Source organism: Macaca mulatta, chromosome 13 (genome assembly GCF_049350105.2).
Source record: "Macaca mulatta isolate MMU2019108-1 chromosome 13, T2T-MMU8v2.0, whole genome shotgun sequence".
NCBI classification, from domain to species: Eukaryota; Metazoa; Chordata; class Mammalia; order Primates; family Cercopithecidae; genus Macaca; species Macaca mulatta.
Window position 1 is genome coordinate 9,120,100 of NC_133418.1, and position 17,612 is coordinate 9,137,711.

At 49.6% G+C, this 17,612-nt stretch overlaps 1 protein-coding gene across 5 annotated transcripts in view; it reads left to right on the forward strand.

Moving 5' to 3' along the window:
* NPAS2 (neuronal PAS domain protein 2) overlaps positions 1 to 17,612 on the forward strand; it is a 175,853-nt gene that overhangs the window by 149,644 nt on the left and 8,597 nt on the right. For all 5 annotated transcript variants that reach the window (XM_028832241.2, XM_028832242.2, XM_077958874.1 and 2 more), the window contains 5 exons: positions 2,550 to 2,691; positions 3,193 to 3,302; positions 5,447 to 5,536; positions 9,887 to 10,033; positions 15,773 to 15,970. In XM_028832241.2, coding sequence (XP_028688074.2) covers positions 2,550 to 2,691; positions 3,193 to 3,302; positions 5,447 to 5,536; positions 9,887 to 10,033; positions 15,773 to 15,970 — 687 coding nt within the window. The remainder of the gene's footprint in view (positions 1 to 2,549; positions 2,692 to 3,192; positions 3,303 to 5,446; positions 5,537 to 9,886; positions 10,034 to 15,772; positions 15,971 to 17,612) is intronic.

Sequence of the window (17,612 nt, forward strand, 5' to 3'; positions counted from 1 at the left end):
CCAGTCTCTGAAACAAGAGTTTCTTTTCATCAAGGGAAGGACACGTCTTAATTTCAGAAGTGTTCAAATGTGAGTGCTGGAGAGGGGAGTACCTCTTAGAACTGGTGAAGCTCAACTTCCAGGGTGCCCAGTGACCCCAAATCCAGAGCCTTGGGCCAGAGGCCGGTGCCACAGCAGTGGTCCAGCCTTGCAGGCTGTCTGTGGTCCAACAGAAGCATCTCTTACCCCTGAAGGGCCAAGTTGGGAGGAAGGAGAAATCACCTTTCAAGATCAGAGAGCAGTGGGTGCCTTGGCAGAGCCTCCCCGGCTGCTGTGTCGTGTGGTGGCGTGTTCCATGGCGATTCATGACCAGTGCGCTGATAGGACGCAGCTGACATTGTTTATGGAAGTGTTTATTACCCAGCCCTGTCACACTATACATTATGTATCATGTCATAGAGGGAACTCAGCTGCTAATAGGCAGATGTTAGACACACCATACATCATGGCTGAAGAACAGGCGTAGTGTGTATCATCCAGTCAGAAATTTATCATTGAGGTTTCTGATCCTTGGGGAGTCCTGGAGCCCTGTGAAAGAATGTCTTCTCATCAAAATGCACATATGTAAAGATACAAACACAATCACCGGGCACGGTGGCTCATGCCTGTAATCCCAGCACATTGGGAGGCTGAGGCGGGGAGATCACAAGGTCAGGAGTTCGAGACCAGCCTGACCAACATGGAGAAACCCCGTCTCCACTAAAAATACAAAAATTATCTGGGCGTGGTGGTGCGCACCTGTAATCCCAGCTATTCAGGAGGCTGAGGCTGGAGAATCACTTGAACCCAGGAGGCAGAGCTTGCAGTGAGCCAAGACTGTGCCACTGCACTCTAGCCTGGGTAACAGAGTGAGACGCGGTCTCAAAAAAAATAATAATAAAAATACAAACACAGTCTTGGGCACTGGGTTAAGAAATCCCTCTAAAGTAAAAGCTCCCACCAGAGCTCCCAAACTATCTGTGATGTTGAACCAGTTTGGTTTTTACAGCTTTGCTGTCTGTCACTGTCCAGTGCATTTGTAAAATGCAGATTCCTGTGTGTGGATGTGATGTGCAGAGACGTCAAATGGGCATCCAAGTTCCTCCGTGCTTATTCTCACTTCCTGGACCGACTTCTCTGCTGACTAGGAACACGTAATTCACAAAGAGCCGTGGTCCAGGGACCCCGCTCTAAGGAGCCTGGTCAAAGGGAAACTGTAACCAAGCAGCGAGGTCCCCAAATTGCCATTTACCTCAGCACATCCAGCCACATGTGGTATTTCTGTTTTGCACAAAGGCCCGTAGGTCACATGTCAGTCACTTCAGCCCTACTGTAGGCGCACAGCGTCCACCCCCACTGCAGCCGTGACACAAAAGACAAAACAGCCACACAGACGCACGCATGGGATTTCATACCCAAGGCCGTGGGACACAGACCAGCCCGTTGACGTAGCCCAGAGATGCTGGCAGTTTCCATTCTTCTAAGACTGGGTAGGAATGCGGCTCAGGAGGGGAGTCACTGTTTTGTTTTCTTCTTTAGCTTAAAAATTATCCCAACCTTTGTTTTGTTTATTATTATTTTTTTAGACCTTGTCTCACTATGTTGCCCAGGTGCCCAGGCTGGAGTGCAGTGGCATGATCTCAGCTCACTGAAACCTCTGTCTCCAAAGTTCAAGCTGTTCTCCTGCCTCAGCCTCCCAAGTAGCTGGGATTACAGGCGCCTGCTACCACATCCAGCTAATTTTTGTATTTTTAGTAAAGACGGTGTTTCACCATGTTGCCCAGGCTGGTCTCGAACTCCTGACCTCAAATGATCCGCCTGCCTCAGCCTCCCAAAGAGCTGGGATTACAGGCATGAGCCACCGCGCCCAGCCCCAACACAACCCGTTTTCATGTGCCTATAAGAGCTAAGCCACAGAGGATGGAAAAACGGTCCCTCGGAGTCAGACTGTCACAGCTGCTTTCTTGTCACACTGTATTTGAGGCAGAGACGTCCTGAGAGCCAGGGTCAGTCAGGAGCAAGAGGTTGAAAGACAGGAGACCCCTTGCCCTCACTGGTTCTCCACTCCAGGGGACACTGAGGCTGCAGAGAATGAGTAACAGGAGAAAGCGTGGGAAGGACCCAGGAAGGTCCAAAGGCACCTGTCCCACTGGATGAGTTTACAATCCACTGCCAGCAGCAACCTTATTTCTAGAACTCTTTCCCTCTTCTTGGAAAGTCAAGATGCTGGGTGGTGAGGTGACAATGTTGAGGACAAAATTAAATGCAAAGTCAGTTATGAAAACATAAACAATAAAAACCAAAGGCAAGAAAGGGTAATAAACACTGCTTTTCGGCTGCAAGCCTCTCTGGGGCTTTAGGTTACATGTATGTATATACACTACCCAAGCGTCTTTGGAATCGTCCCTAAACAACTATGGTATTTGTCTCAGCAGCTTCTGAGGTTGTCAGCATACTTAGAACTAAAGTCACGCCCAGTGATTCTTTCCTCTGGATGCTGACATGAGGACTGTTTGATGTGTGTGTTTCAGGACAAGGGCTCAAGCCTGGAACCTCGGCAGCACTTTAACGCACTCGACGTGGGTGCCTCGGGCCTTAATACCAGTCATTCGCCATCAGCGTCCTCAAGAAGTTCCCACAAATCCTCACACACAGCCATGTCAGAACCCACCTGTGAGTGCGAGTCCATGGATGGGGAGTGGGATGGGGGACCCCATCGGACCAGAGGGACAGCCCCACAGAGGGTCCCAGGGCAGTCTGTGCCTCCGACAGAGGTTGCCGTGCAGTTTATACTCCTCCTTTCCTTTCCCAGACTTCCTGCCTTCTGATCACGTCTCCACACTCTGGTATCCATTCAGTGCCAAGCAAAGACCTTGAGTGGGTGGTGCACAGATCTGATCCCTGGGCTGCTTTTAGTAATTCTGGGGAGGCATCTGATCGGGCAGCTCACTGGACCAAGCAGCAGAAATGAAGTTTGGGGAGTGTTTGTGGTTTCTCCCACCTGCTGCCAGGCTGGGCTTCTGTGGTTCACCTCAAACCTGCATGGTGGACTTCCTTTATCAGCGATCCCAACTGAGCTCTTGTGTTAGCACACCACTGTCATGGGTGTCCTCTTCGGATGAGTGCATGCTAAGTACGTCTAAGTTAGGAAAGTCATTCATTGCTTTCTTACAGCCACTCCCACCAAGCTGATGGCAGAGGCCAGCACCCCAGCTTTGCCAAGATCAGCCACCCTGCCCCAAGAGTTACCTGTCCCCGGGCTCAGCCAGGCAGCCACCATGCCGGTAAGTGTGTGACCCCAGACTCCTCCAGGGGAGTATGCTACAGTGTGGTGGGGGCTGCAGAGCCCCAGGCGAGGTGCTGCGTCTCCCCAGAGGATCCTCTTACTTAGGGATTGAGAGTGTAGGGTGGCAGATGGGGGTGGGAAGTTGAGTAATTTAATTGGCAACTAATTTTAAACATTTGCATGACAAAATTAACATGGATGCATATCCATAGAATACAAAATCCAAGTGAATTTTAAGGGTAAAAGGCAAAACTGCAAACCTGGAGTCATACCGTCATACCCCTAGAGCCCCTGAGGCCACACAATTAGGATTCTTCTGTTTCAAATCCCCTCTCATGCTGTTGTAAATGTTTGAGCAGCTCAGTGGCAACAAAAATACCTCTGCACATATCAGGTGGGACCCGACCCCAACGTGTGCCAGATCCTTCCAGAACGTCAGGGGATGCATGGCCCTGAGAAAGTGCACTGGCCATGTGTCAAGTCGCTGGCATGCACCACTCTGGTCATCTATTGCCAGGTAGCAAACTACACCTAACTTAGTGGCCTAAAGCAACCACGTGTATCAAGTTCATGGAGCCTGGGTCAGGAATTCAGAAAGGGCATCATGGGGATGGCACTTCCCTGCTCCTTGGTGTCGGGGGTCTCATGGGCCTAGGCTACAGAACCCTCTCCTCCAGATGGTGTCTGCACATGAATGTCCGGCACCCAGGCTGGGTGGCTGAGAGCTGGGCTCATCCGAGGCCCTCTGTCATCGACTTGCACAGGCCTCTCAAGCCTTAGGCTGCTCCTGGCATGGTGGTGGACTCCGGGTTCCAAGAGGAGACATCTGGAGAGGCAGGCAGGAGCCGTGCAGCCCTCTGTGACCTAGCCATCGAAGTCAACATAGTGTCACCACAGCCATACCTCTTGGTCAAAGCAGTCCCGAGCTCACCCATCGAGAGGAATCTAGACCTCCACTTCTAGACGGGAGAAGTACCCAGGAATTTTAGGGGCCACCTCCAGATAGTTGCCAAGCCCCTCCCACCCACACTTCACTGTCACTTTGGAGATGGAGTGAACGTGCCACCTTCCTGCCTGCTGTCTCCGTGAAGGCTTTGCACACCCTGCTTGACAAGCTTGGGCAGTGCGTTTCATTTTCAAGTAGAACATGGCAAAGACCACTTATTTGCTCTCCAGCCACCTCCAGATGCGCTTGCAAGCTGTGCCTGCCATTCTTCCAGACTCTGCTGTCCAGTGTGACTCACTCTGCCAACAGTGGAGGCCCAGAGTGCTTCCTTCTCCTCCCAGCCGTGCAGGGAAACCGGGCCCAGACCAGCTTCTGGTTCAGCCCTGTGCCTGGGACTTCTCACTGAAACAAGGTCTTCTGGTAACATTTCCTCCCAGTGCTGTCCTGGGTGACACTTTCCATTTGAGCTGCTTTTTTGGATAGACCCTAGCAACTAGGGGCCGTGTCGGAATAACTTCAGACGAGTCCTTTCACTGTTCTTTTAAAAAAAAACCACTGGCTCGTGAAGCAGAGCGTTTCATTTCTTATTTCTATACGTTGTCTCCCCCACCCACCCGAGTGATCAGGGAACACAGATGTGACTCAGCTCACTTCCCCGGAGTCTCTCAAAACGTTCTGGACAGAGGCTGGTGAAATTGCCCCAGTCCTCACTGCCTGGATGAGTTCTTGGACAAACACGCATGGTCTGTCCATCTGCATCAGCACTGAGCAGAAAAGATACGGATGCACAGGCCAGCTCATGGTAGCAGTCCACGCACATCGTCCTGCTTGATGACACCGCTAAGAATTAATCCATTTGGGAGGAGGGCAACCAAATCCACCCAGGGCGGAGTCCAGGACAGCAGGCAAGGGAAGGGAAATGGAGCTGAGCTACCAGGCTTGGGCGGGTAGCAGCAGCCTGGCAGAGCACACTGTGGTGGGGCGGGAGCCTGCACCGGTTGTGCGGGGGCTCTGCCCGTGTGCCCTGCATGGGAAGCAGTGCAGCCGGGGAACAGACACCTATACTTTCTAGAAGTCTTGACTTTCAGCTGTTCACCCCAGTGTGGAACGCAGAGAACCCACTGGACCAAGAGACCGCATCCCTGTCTCCTGGAACGGCAGAAGCAGTGGTAACAAAGTCCCTTTCTCTCCCACAGGCCCCTCTGCCTTCCCCATCGTCCTGCGACCTCACACAGCAGCTCCTGCCTCAGACCGTTCTCCAGAGCACACCCGCTCCCATGGCACAGGTGAGTCTGGGACCCAGGGCAGGGCAGCCGCTCTCAAGCCAGCAGCCCGCAGTGTGCTGTGCTGACGGTCTTGTATACTTGGGTACCAACCAAGGCCCTGACGTGGGGGAATGTCCCTCCTGATGTGCATGTGGCGTGTGTCCATCCCTGAGGTTCCCCCCACACCCACCCTCTCGTCTCCAAGTTCTTCTTTCCGGTGTCTGGGTTTTTCTTTTTTTTAATTTCAATAGTTTGGGGGGAACAGGTGGTGTTTGGTTATATGGATAAGTTCCTTAGGGGTGATTTCTGAGATTTTGTGTACCTGTCACCCGAGTAGTGTACACTGCACCCAATATGTAGTCCTTTATGCCTCACGCCCCTCACCCTTCCTCCCACCAGCCCCAAAGTCCAGTATTTCATTCTTACGCCTTTGTAGCCTCATAGTTTAGCTCCCACTTAGAAGTGAAAACATATGATATTTGGTTTTCCATTCCTGAGTTGCTTCACTTAGAAGAATGACCTCCAGCTCCATCCAAGTTGCTGCAAAAGTCCAGGGTTTGTTTTTTTAATTCTTTTAACAGTCTCTGTTCACCTCTTTGCCACTTTTCCACATTCCTCTTGTTCTTTACGACTCCAAATTGGCCATGGTATTTTAGAAAAGGTCTGAATTGGGCTGCATGTCACAGAAAGACTGAAAGGATCTAAAACCCGTGAGTCCAGCACTATAAATATCACATTTGTTTAAAAAAAGAAAGAAAAGAAAGGGATTACGGCTTTGCTGAGTAATTCCATCCTTGTTTCAACAACACTCGGTGAGTTACTATTTGGGTCAGTCAGTGAGCGAGGTGTTAGGGATGTAAAGATGGAAGTCAGCCCTTGCTTTTAGTGCTCAGAACTAAAGGGAGAGACAGGCATGTAAACAGAGACGCCGCCGTGGCAGGGCATGCGTTTTTATAGAACCACGAAGGAAATATTCTGCCCAGGGAAGTCTGACGTGGCTTCCTGGAGGAGGTGACGCTTGAGTTGGCCTTGAAAGGTGGGTAGGAGGTTGCCAGATGGTGCGGCAGGGGGACAGCAGGGATGTACTTCAGCAGGGAGTAATGAACACGGGGAGTGACAAACCGTGCCCAGGCCTGAGCTCTGACTTCACTTCCCTCATAGGAGACTTAGCTCTGCCCAGACCATGGCCACAGGCTAGAGCTGCGTCCCAGATGGCGGTTCAGCAGCAGGTGCCCCGCTCTGTCTTGGCACACATCTGTCACCACTGATGAAAACTATTTTGGAACATATGCCCTCTTAGCGGGGCTCTCTCATGCGTTCCTGGAGTAAGACACATGCTGAGGCGTGCTGCTTGCTAGAGTGAGGCTTGAGGAGTGGCTTCTGGAACCTACTCATTCAAACTGCCTATATTCACCCTCATTAGGCCAAAAAAAAAAAAGGCCTGAATAATGTTTTTCTCTTTACATGTCCAAGACACATTTGGTATGAAATCAGTAACTTTTTAATCCAAAGGGGGCATAACATGAAGATGCCTTTACTTCTGGGTCTTGCATTATAAAGAATGTCTGTGTTTATAAGACACAAGGGGATGGTGCAGTCCCTTTTGGAATTCTGATTTTTCATCTATTGAACTTCTTAGTCTGCCATATGTACTATATTTAATCATAACTATATTCTTTTATTTATTTATTTATTTATTTATTTATTTTTGAGACGGAGTTTCGCTCTTGTCGCCCAGGCTGGAGTACAATGGCGGCATCTTGGCTCACTGCAACCTCCGCCTCCTGGGTTCCAGCGATTCTCCTGCCTCAGCCTCCCAAGTAGCTGGGAATTACAGGAACGCGCCACCACGCCTGGCTAATTTTGTATTTTTTTGTAGAGACGGGGTTTCACCATGTTGGCCAGGCTGGTCTTGAATTCCTGACCTCAGGTGATCCGCCCACCTCGGCCTCCCAAAGTGCTGGGATGACAGGCGTGCGCCAGGGCACCCAGCCGGTAACTGTATTCTTTCAGACATCCCTGCGTAATACTGACTTTCCAAGCCACACAGTTCTTCCCATACCCACTGCGTGTGGAACAATGAGATTCTGGGGTTTTTCCTCTCACTCCCCTCACCCTTCAGGGAAAGGAGGGAAAAAATGAAATCCAAAATCTGAGGAGTGGTTATCTGGGTCACTGGTGGTTTTCCAAAAAGCCTCTTTCTTCATACTGTGGTTCTAAAATGTCTTTAAATTAGAGTAGATCTCTTTATCAAAAACATCACCATCAAGAAGGTAAGGAGGGCCCCGTGATGGGGTGTCTGGCAGGCCTTGAAAAAATCAGAATAACGTGAGAGGCAGCTACCACCTCCTAACGCAGCCCGTCGCCGCTCCCTTTCCAAGCCAGCTCGGCCCCCATGAGCCGCCTCCACTGCAGGTGGAAGGGGCAACCCTGAGTTTCCCAACTTTGTAGAACCCGCCAGAGAAGCTTTTGGGTTTCGTTAAATACTTGCAATCGCTCGTTTGCTTTCTCCATCGAATTCTCTCTCAAAATCCTCACAGAGTTGTCTAATTAGTCACAATCTGACTGGGATTTTTGTGAGTCTGGGATAGCGCAGGTATTTTTTTAAATTTTTATATATATATATATATATATTTTTTTTTTTTTTTTTTTCACTCTATTGCCCAGGCTGGAGTGCAGTGGTGCAATCTTGGCTCACTGCAATCTCCGCATCCCGGGTTCAAGCGATTCTCCTACCTCAGCCTCCTGAGTAGCTGTGATTACAGGTGCCCACCACCACGCCTGGCTAATTTGTGTATTTTTTAGTAGAGATGGGGTTTCGCCATGTTGGCCAGGCTGGTCTCCAACTCCTGACCTCAGGTGATTCCGCCCACCTCGGACTCTCAAAATGCTGGGATTACTGGCGTGAGTCACCACCCCCGGCCCAGTGCAGGTATTTTTAAATGCATGGATAGCAACAGAACCTTCCTTTTAAAGGAAGTCTGAGGTCAAAGCTGCTCTGGTCAAGGTGGGAATGTCTTGTAGGCAAAACTCGTTGGCCGCGCTTAGCTCCTAAGACTTGGGATTTGCATGTTGGTGCTGCCACCATCTCGCTGTGTGACTTCCAGCAGGGTGCAGCCTCCTGCGGTGGCATGTGAAGAAGTGTAACACACATACCTCTACTTGCCTGGGGCAGCAGCTGGCACCTGAGGGTCTCTGCAAATGTCAGCACCTGCTATTCTTATTCTTGTTGGTTCTTTTTATTATGATTTCGCTGCCTCAGGAGCTATGCTTTCAGTTATTTCATCCTATCTGTTTCTCAACTCTCCTGGTCTCCTTGCTTCTCTGTGCCTGGGAGGTCAAAGGGCAGAGGAAAAGAGAGAGGCCCTGGGGGCATTTGCAAAAGACAGTGGGCAGGAAACAGACTAGGGAGACTGGTGGGCTAGAGATTGAGGGAGTGGAGGCTAAGTCATGGTGAAAAGGGAGAGAGAGTAAAACAAAATGAATCTAGCAAACTCATTTGCCTCAAGATACGGGAGTCACAGCCCCAGAGAGCCCAGAGCAGGGGCTATAGGCCCCTCCTACCATCCCTCCCAGTGTTTCCTGCAAGCAGAGGAGCCTGTGTTGAGAGAGATGGGACAGGAGGCAGAGACCACCTGCAAGTTTCGTAAGGCCAGCCTCCTTTCCCAGAAAGGATTAAGGGTCCAAAGGAAGGGGAGGCCCAAAACAATCACCCTGTCTTTACCTCAAGGTCACACTGGAGAGGGGGACCCTCGGGGTAAAGACCGGGGGATTGTTTTGTTCTTTTTTTGCACAGATTTCGGAGACGTGCATAGTAGCAAGTAAGCCTGGAGTGGGGAGGGTGAGGGGAATAAGTCCTTTATGATCCCAGGCTGGTTTGGAGAGAGCCAGGATCAGATTTAGGATCATGACCAGACCCAAAAATGCCTGTGACGCTGTCACATACAAACTGCTATGCCCTAAATGAGGGGGACAAGGGACTGTCTGATGCCCTGCTTTTGACATTCATCTCCAAAACCATTTGTTCATCTCGCCAAATTTGGAATATCAGTTTGTAAACATTGCTTACAAAATCCTGTCCCGATTCTATGGCCCTCCCAGACTGCAGGGCAGTAACTCAGGTCTGCAGATTCAGGCGGGCCTGCTGTCATAGCCAGCCTGAGAAAGACTGGCACAGGGGCCCCGGGGATGTCCAGACCTCATCTGCAGCCCCTGTTCACTGCCCAGGACCCAGCCACGGGCTCCTTAGGGACGCTGGGAAAGATGGCTAAGGGACGGAAATGAAGTGTACAGACTGAGCAGCAGCAAGATCTGCCTGCAAGGCTGAAATAACTCTTTCATCTGGTTATGTTTTTCGGCTCCACCTTGAAGTTTTCGGCACAGTTCAGCATGTTCCAGACCATCAAAGACCAGCTAGAGCAGCGGACACGGATCCTGCAGGCCAATATCCGGTGGCAACAGGAAGAGCTCCACAAGATCCAGGAGCAGCTCTGCCTGGTCCAGGACTCCAACGTCCAGGTGATCCCCTTCCCAGACTGGCCTCTGTCCCTGCTGCCGCGTGGGGAGGGGTCCTGCCACCATTTCCAGGCAGCCAGGACTTCCTCCCAAGCCCTGTGCACTGCCCTGCCAAGCCCCCATTTGCTTATGAAAGCATACTGCAGTCTCCGTAAAGGACAAGGAACAAATCCCGGTCCTCATCCCTGCCTCCAGCCCACACCCCTGATGTCGTCTTCCCTCGCCCCTCACTCTGGCAGGCCCATGTACTCGCTGCCTCCACCTGCATTTGCACTTGTGCACTTGGCGCTGGACCGCCCTGCATGGATGCCTGCCTCGGTCCTGGGTAGCACCTCCCTGCGCCTCTGTAACTTTGCTTTCCTAGCTCCCAGCCCAGGCTGCCATCAGGAGGAGATGGAAGCAGCTCTGCTGTTTCTCATCCAACGCAGGCATCCAGGGAGATGTGGGAGACGATGATATCCATATCACAGCCTACTGGAGACTGCAGAGGGAGCTGGGTGGCACCCCATTTGTGGTGTGCCAGCAGGGAGGCTCCGCAAGCCCCAGCAGCAGCAGCTCTCACTGTGACCCCCAGATACTAGAATTGTTTGGAGAGGTCTATGTTTTGGTTTTTGTTTTGTTTTGGAGGAAAATCTTTTTATATTGGATCTCTTTTAATAATATATAATGTTTTACTTATATTAGTCCAGGACTGTGTATCTTCAGAAGTGCCTGATTCTGACCCAGCCTTTGATTGTAAATGTAACTCTAGCTAACCTTGGCGTCCACCCTGAGAGCACTAAGCATTTGGAGACCCTTAGAAGGGACAGAAAGAAGCAGAAATAACATCTCTGCCGGAGCACTGTCCCTGTTGCTTCCCCCATCACCCATGTACGCAGACCCTCCCCTGGCCACACAGCTCTTGAAGTGCAGCCACACCTACCACAGGAGACAGGCGGGTTCTGTCGGGGCCCAGCGCGGTGAGCCAGGGCACGCTGAGATGAACACGCATTGGTGCAGGTGTCTGGGGGCTTAGGGAGATGCTCATTTGGCTGTCCTGCCTTGCTGAGGTCCCAGCAGCTCCACCTGGCCCTCAGGGGCACTCATGGTGGCTTTCTAGAGGCTCACTGTCCCTCCCCTTCCTGCCCCTGCACAGGCCTCTCAGAGGTGGCTGCCCACCTTAAAGAAAAGAGCCCTGCCCTGGACAGGCCACCTCCCCGCCCGCTCCCCTCAAGATGTGGTGTGTGCGCCTTGAGCAGGCTTCACACAGACAGCCTGGGCCATGCCAGAGCCCTGCTGCTCCCCCGCCTCCTCGGTGCACCCTTACATTGACCAGGAAAAGGCTCAGCCTTCTTGTGAAAAGAAACGGAGTCACCAAGCTGCCGTTCCACCTTTTACCAGAATAGGTAAAAAGTGGCTTTTTCCTTACGCCTTCCCAGCTGGAATATTTTTCTCACTGATCCAGGGCCTGACTGGGAGCCCAACGCTTGCCTGACTCCAATTACTTTAATGGAATTTTTACACTAACAGGAAGGGGGAAATCGAGCCAGAAACTGCTAAAATTGAGGTAGGCGTATGAACATCCCCCTCAGTGCCTGGAGTTTTTCTACTTCCTGCCTTTTCAACATTAAGGCTGAATTTTAAAATAACAGGCACCAAAGTTACTGCTTTCGCTCCTGTTATAACAAAGTATTTTTCCTCCTTGTGACCCATGCCTTTGGTTAACCCTAAAGTACCTATGCCAGAGTGCACCGAGGGATGTTCTGAGCGGCCGGCGTGGGAATCGCGCCCTCCGGTGCCTTCCTGCGCTGGGTTCATTCCTGAGGCCTTATCTTTGCAGTGGAATTTTCCAGAGATCATGGAAATCCACACAGATAGTCAAGACAGAGGACGTTTCCTCAAGGAGTCTGCCTTGTTTTTTTGTAAGACTTCAAGAAATATGTTCCAAAGTGTGATATTTGTTTTTTTTTTAAACTAAACTGTGCGATTCAAGCGTGAAGAATAAGCAACTACAAATGACTCCAGCCCACCCCCAAAAGTAGAGGGATAGATAACAATGACAAAACATAGATGATTTTTGAAACCTAATGATGATGCCAAGGTTTCATTATATCACTTGTCTATTTCGTATACTTCTCAAATGTACTGTAATGACAAGTATTTGTAGAAATAGCAGATAACACTAATGAAAAATCATCTGTGAGTGTAGGATTGGTTTGTTCTTGAAAACTAGAAGTTGTTGGTTTGTTTTCTCCCACAACTTTTCCCCACTTGGAGAACTTTTTTTTTTTTTTTTTCCCACGTTTTCCATAAAGTTGACCTCAGAGCCCTTTTAAGATGCCATCCCCTTAAGCCATAAAATTCTACTTTATTGTTGATAAACAGATATTTTATCAACTTTATTGTTGATAATCCTTTCTGGGGAAGGAGGCTGGCCTTACAGAAGTATGGTGCACAGCAGCAAACCAGGAACCAGTCGCCCCCCCCGCTCCCCAGTGGCCTTTATCCCAACCTCAGTGGACTTGTGATGCTTTTACTTCATTGCTTCAAAACTTTCATCGAGGCTATATGTGCCTGTGATGCTTACTATTTTTTTTTTTTTCAAAAAAACGTTGGGTTATGAGGAAGAAGTCCTGTAGGGCTGTTGGTGTTTGCACCTGGATGGGGTGATGAATGGGGCTACATGGAGGAGCTGTTGTGCTGAAAGGCCCATCGCCCCCTCCAAGGCTGCCTCTTGCTCTTTTTGAGAGCATGTGCGCCCTCTGCTGGCTGCTCAAAGGAATACCTAGAAGGACACCTGTAGCAATGGCAAATGTGTTCCTCAACTGGTTCGTCCATCCATCTATCCATCCTTCCTTCCATCCAGCCATCATCTATCCATCCTTCCCTCCAGCCGCCATCCGTCCATCCTTCCATCCATCCATCCTTCCTTCCATCCAGCCACCATCTGTCCGTCCTTCCATCCTTCCTTCCATCCAGCCACCATCTGTCCATCCTTTCTTTCAGCCACGCTCCCTTCTATCCATCCTTCTGCCCACCCTTTCTTCCTTCAATCCATCTTTTAATCTATCCATCCATCTGACACCCTTTATTTACCAGGCATGTGGTTAAGCACTGTGAGGATACAGAAAGATAAACAGGACAGGGTTTCTACTGTCAGAGGATATGCATTGATGGGACAGAGCAGCACCCCTGTCTGTTACAGTCTGTTACATAAATAACACTAGCAGACATAGTTTGCCCTTCTCTGAGTGAAAGTGCTCTTCATATGTTTATTCATTCATACATGCATTTATTCCATTCATTCATTTATCAAACAGTTTTTATATGCCCAAAAAGGCAAAGGAGGAAAAAGTTCCTTTTTTCATTTTGAATGTTAGTATCTGACATTCATTCAGTACTTACTATGTCTCAGGTCATTTATATGCATTAACTTCATTTAGTCCTTAATAAGGTATGTGCTCTTAATGTCACTATTTTACTAATGAGGAAACTAAGGCTTTGAAAAGTTATTAAAATTGCCCAAGGCCATACTGCTAGTAAATGGTAGGGTGGGAATTTGAGCTAAGTTAGGTCTGCTTTAAGGTAAATTATACTGCCTGTCATCAGTAAAGGCTGAATTTATTCAAAATCTAATCAAAAGGTAAATTGTATCCTACCAGAAAAACGCATGGTAATTGGGTTTGACTACTAGGTTTTTGCTGAAGTGATGAAGTATATGTTCCCCTATGTGCTATAAACAAGTCTTGTTTTAATAGGGAGCTGGGACTGCATGAAACATGAATCCTCAAAATGTGTAAAATGATGGATACCCAGAAAATTCTTCTTAATTTCTAAAGTGACGAGGAGTCCTCATTTCAAAACTGCAGGCTTCTCTGTGGTGGGTGGGGCATGAGAGGAGTTTGGGGAGGTCCCGTGGGATGGAGAAAGATCAGAACCCAGCCCCAGCTCAGCCATCTGCCCATCTCGGGCCTCTGGTAAGTGGCTCGACCCCACCCATGAAGCAGACGTGTGAGCGAACTGATCCGTGAGTCTCCCCAGCACGTCTGCAGGGCGGGATCCTCGCCTGCCTCTCCAAACCTGCGCTGACACTCAGCAGATGTCAGCCTGTCGGTCCTGTACTGCATAGGAGGTGGGACCGCACTGAGTACAGGAATGGGGTGAAAAACATCAGAGGCTGGGAGCCAGAAAGCCTTCCCCCTAAAGAACTGCAAGCTAAGGGCCTGATGGACTGGAACAGCACGTTGAGAATCATGACAGACACAATGCCATCTGATGTTTTTAATACCCAAGAGGTATTTTTGTTTAAAAAGCCAGTTTCAGGTCTTTCGTTAAATTATTATTAAAATTACAAAAGCTGTCTTTCTTAAAACTTTGGAGTCCACTGACAGATTCTGTTTTATTCATGAATGTACTAATTTGGTCTAAAAAGAGCAATGCTTTCACTAGATTTTTATTTATGTTCAATGAGTTGATAAGTTGATTGTGAATAATCAACATTATCTACCAAAACTATTCATTTACACATTTAGTTTATCTGAATCTTTCAAACATTTTATGTAGCTAACAAGGCAGACTTACAAACCTAAGAAGTAAAATCTTTCTAAGCACCTAAACAACTGTTTTACTTTTATTTATTTATTCATTTTTTGAGACAGAGTCTCTCTCTGTCACCCAGGCTGGAGGCGCAATCTCGGCTCACTGCAACCTCCCCCTGCCAGGTTCAAGCGATTCTCCTGCCTCAGCCTCCTGAATAACTGGGATTACAGGCATGCACCCCCACGCCCGGCTAATTTTTGTATTTTTAGTAGAGATGGGGTTTCACCATTGGCCAGGCTGGTCTCAAGCTCCTGGCCTCAAGTGATCTGCCCACCTTGGCCTCCAAAAATGCTGTAATACAGGCGTGAGCCACAGCGCCTGGCGTAAACAACTGTTTTAAATCAAATACACCAAACTTATTTGAACTAAATCGGGATTCTCAATAACACCCCAAAGTCTCTTAAATCTTTCAAATTAAAACCGCCAAGCTAATATACCGGGGACTTTTAAATGTCTCTGAGACATTTTAGGTAACAAAACACAGAGATGATCATGATGATTATAAAACTTGAACATAGTATTAAAGTGCACGGACTTGATGTTATGCGATCATATCCATGCTTACTGGCCTGCCTGGGAATGTGGTCCCTTAATTAATGAGAGAGATCTGCCATCTCAGCTGAGAGCACTGGGTGGAAGATTCTCAACAGCAGCGTGGGTACAGACACTAGTCACTAGTCAGAGATTGAAGGGCAAATACAAAGCCTGGTCGTACTGCGGGGGCAATGCGGCCCAGGCCACAGGGGAGCCATCCCCTGCCCCTATTATCATGATGCAATGTTATCATTACTGCATCATGCATTCCACTCACCAGGTATCGCTCCCTTCTAGTAAGAAGCTGGGAAGCCAACCTAGACTCTAAACAAGTACATCACATTATTTAGAGAACATCTGGGTCTAAACAGCTTTCACACTGTTAGGCCTCAGTCACTTGCCTGTAACCTTCATGAAGGCAGAGAGTGTCTCCAGCCCCTGGCTCTGTGGCCAGTGCCTTGCACTGAGCTTGGGGCATCACAGGTGCTTCATGTTCACCAGTGGAGTAAATGAACTATTTCTAGGCAGCTCAGAGCAAGAAAGTTCTTACTGGGCACAGGGAATGCAAAGAAGGTGCACACTGGTGAGGTACCCATGACCCCTACTTCACCAGCATTTCTGTTCTCCCAGATGTTCCTGCAGCAGCCAGCTGTATCCCTGAGCTTCAGTAGCACCCAGCGACCCGAGGCTCAGCAGCAGCTACAGCAAAGGTCAGCCGCAGTGACTCAGCCCCAGCTCGGGACGGGCCCCCAACTTCCAGGGCAGATCTCCTCTGCCCAGGTCACAAGCCAGCACCTGCTCAGAGAATCAAGTGTGATATCAACCCAGGTAAATGTGCCCTTGCCAGCTTCACTCGTTGCCTCTAGAGCAGACACCCTCTTGCAGTTTGGGACATACTTGATTGCTGCAGCCTGCGTGAACTGAGGCCTGCTGCCCTGTTCCCTTATGGACTGCGGGTGGATTTGGGAGTGAGCCTTCTTCTCCTTCTTCTGTTAAAGTCACTTTGAAACCCCAAGTTGTATTGGCTTCCTTCTGTGTCTTATAAACGCCCACCTCAGTCCCTTGCTCTTGTGCTTAAAGATATCATTCAGCTGAAACGTTCCCCTTTGATGCTGACTTAGGGTTGGAGGCAGATATGGCCATCCCAGAGAGCCACTGGCAGCTGAATGTCCCAACACTCAACATCCACAGTCCTCGCCATCTACTCTGGTGTTAACCATTACCCATGTGAGCAGCCACTGCTGTTCACTGTCCCTTGTCCCAGGCACCCCCTGCTCCTGCAGGTGCCCCCTGCTCCTGCAGGCCCCTACTGCTCCCTCTAGGCCTCCCTGCTCCTCTAGGCCTCCCACTGCTCCCTCTAGGCCTCCCTGCTCCTCCAGGCGCCCCTTGATCCTCCAGGCATCCCCTGCTCCTCCAGGCCTCCCACTGCTCCCTCTAGGCCTCCCTGCTCCTCCAGGCTCCCACTGCTCCTCCAGGCCCCTACTGCTCCCTCTAGGCCTCCCTGCCCCTCCAGGCCTCCCTGCTCCTCCAGGCCCCCCAGACTACTTGCCAAACCCTTGCAGCCATTTCCACCTATTCCAAGCCACCAGTGACCTTGCAGTTGGACGAAATTGCCAGCAGATAAATGGCACTCAGACTGAATGGAATTGAGAAGTCTGGAGCAGCGCTCCTGGAGGATGACAGATGGGAAGGCAGCCTTTCCCCCAGCCTCACATTCCCATGCCCTCGTGGCTTTGGTAAACGTCAGCTGAGCTCCTGAGTTCACCAAGACCCAGGGAACAGGGATGAGCAAGAGCTCTCCGGGCCTCAAGGAGCTTGCAGTTCAGTAGAGAATCTGGGAACTTAGATAACTGCAGCACAATACGGATAAGGACACATGTGGAAGTGTTTAGGACATCTTTCTTCAAATGTAAGGGTTTTGCTTGAAAATGCAGCCTTTTGATTTAAAAGGTCATCAGAAAAATAGGTGAGAAGAGCTAAGAAAATTTTGGAAAACAGAAAACTGAGGAAGGATTTATACTGTCTGATATTGGAAAATTTTGTAAAAACTTTAAGAATGAGAGCACTGTGTTATCAGATGAATGGACAATCAGTGAAACAGACAGAGAACCCAAAGCAGGTGCAGGCCCACTTCCTCACTCCTTTATTACTTCACTCAGCTCACTGCGTGCCAGGCACGAAATTCTGGGCACTGAGGGAAAGCAGTGAACAAAAAAGAAAAGAAAAAAAAGAATCTCTGTTCCAAGTGAGGAAAGAGACAAACATATGAAAATCAGAGTATGTCCAACAGTACAGGAATGCTGGTGAGGGCCGGGAATGGGCTGGAGGTGTAAAGAGGTAGCCAGGTAAGGCCTCGTGAAGAAGATGATATTTGAGTCAAGACCTGAGGGGGTGAAAGAATGAGCCAGTCAATGTCAGGGGAAGAGCATTCCACAGAGCTGTCAGCTTGTGCAAAGGCCCAGGGCAGGAG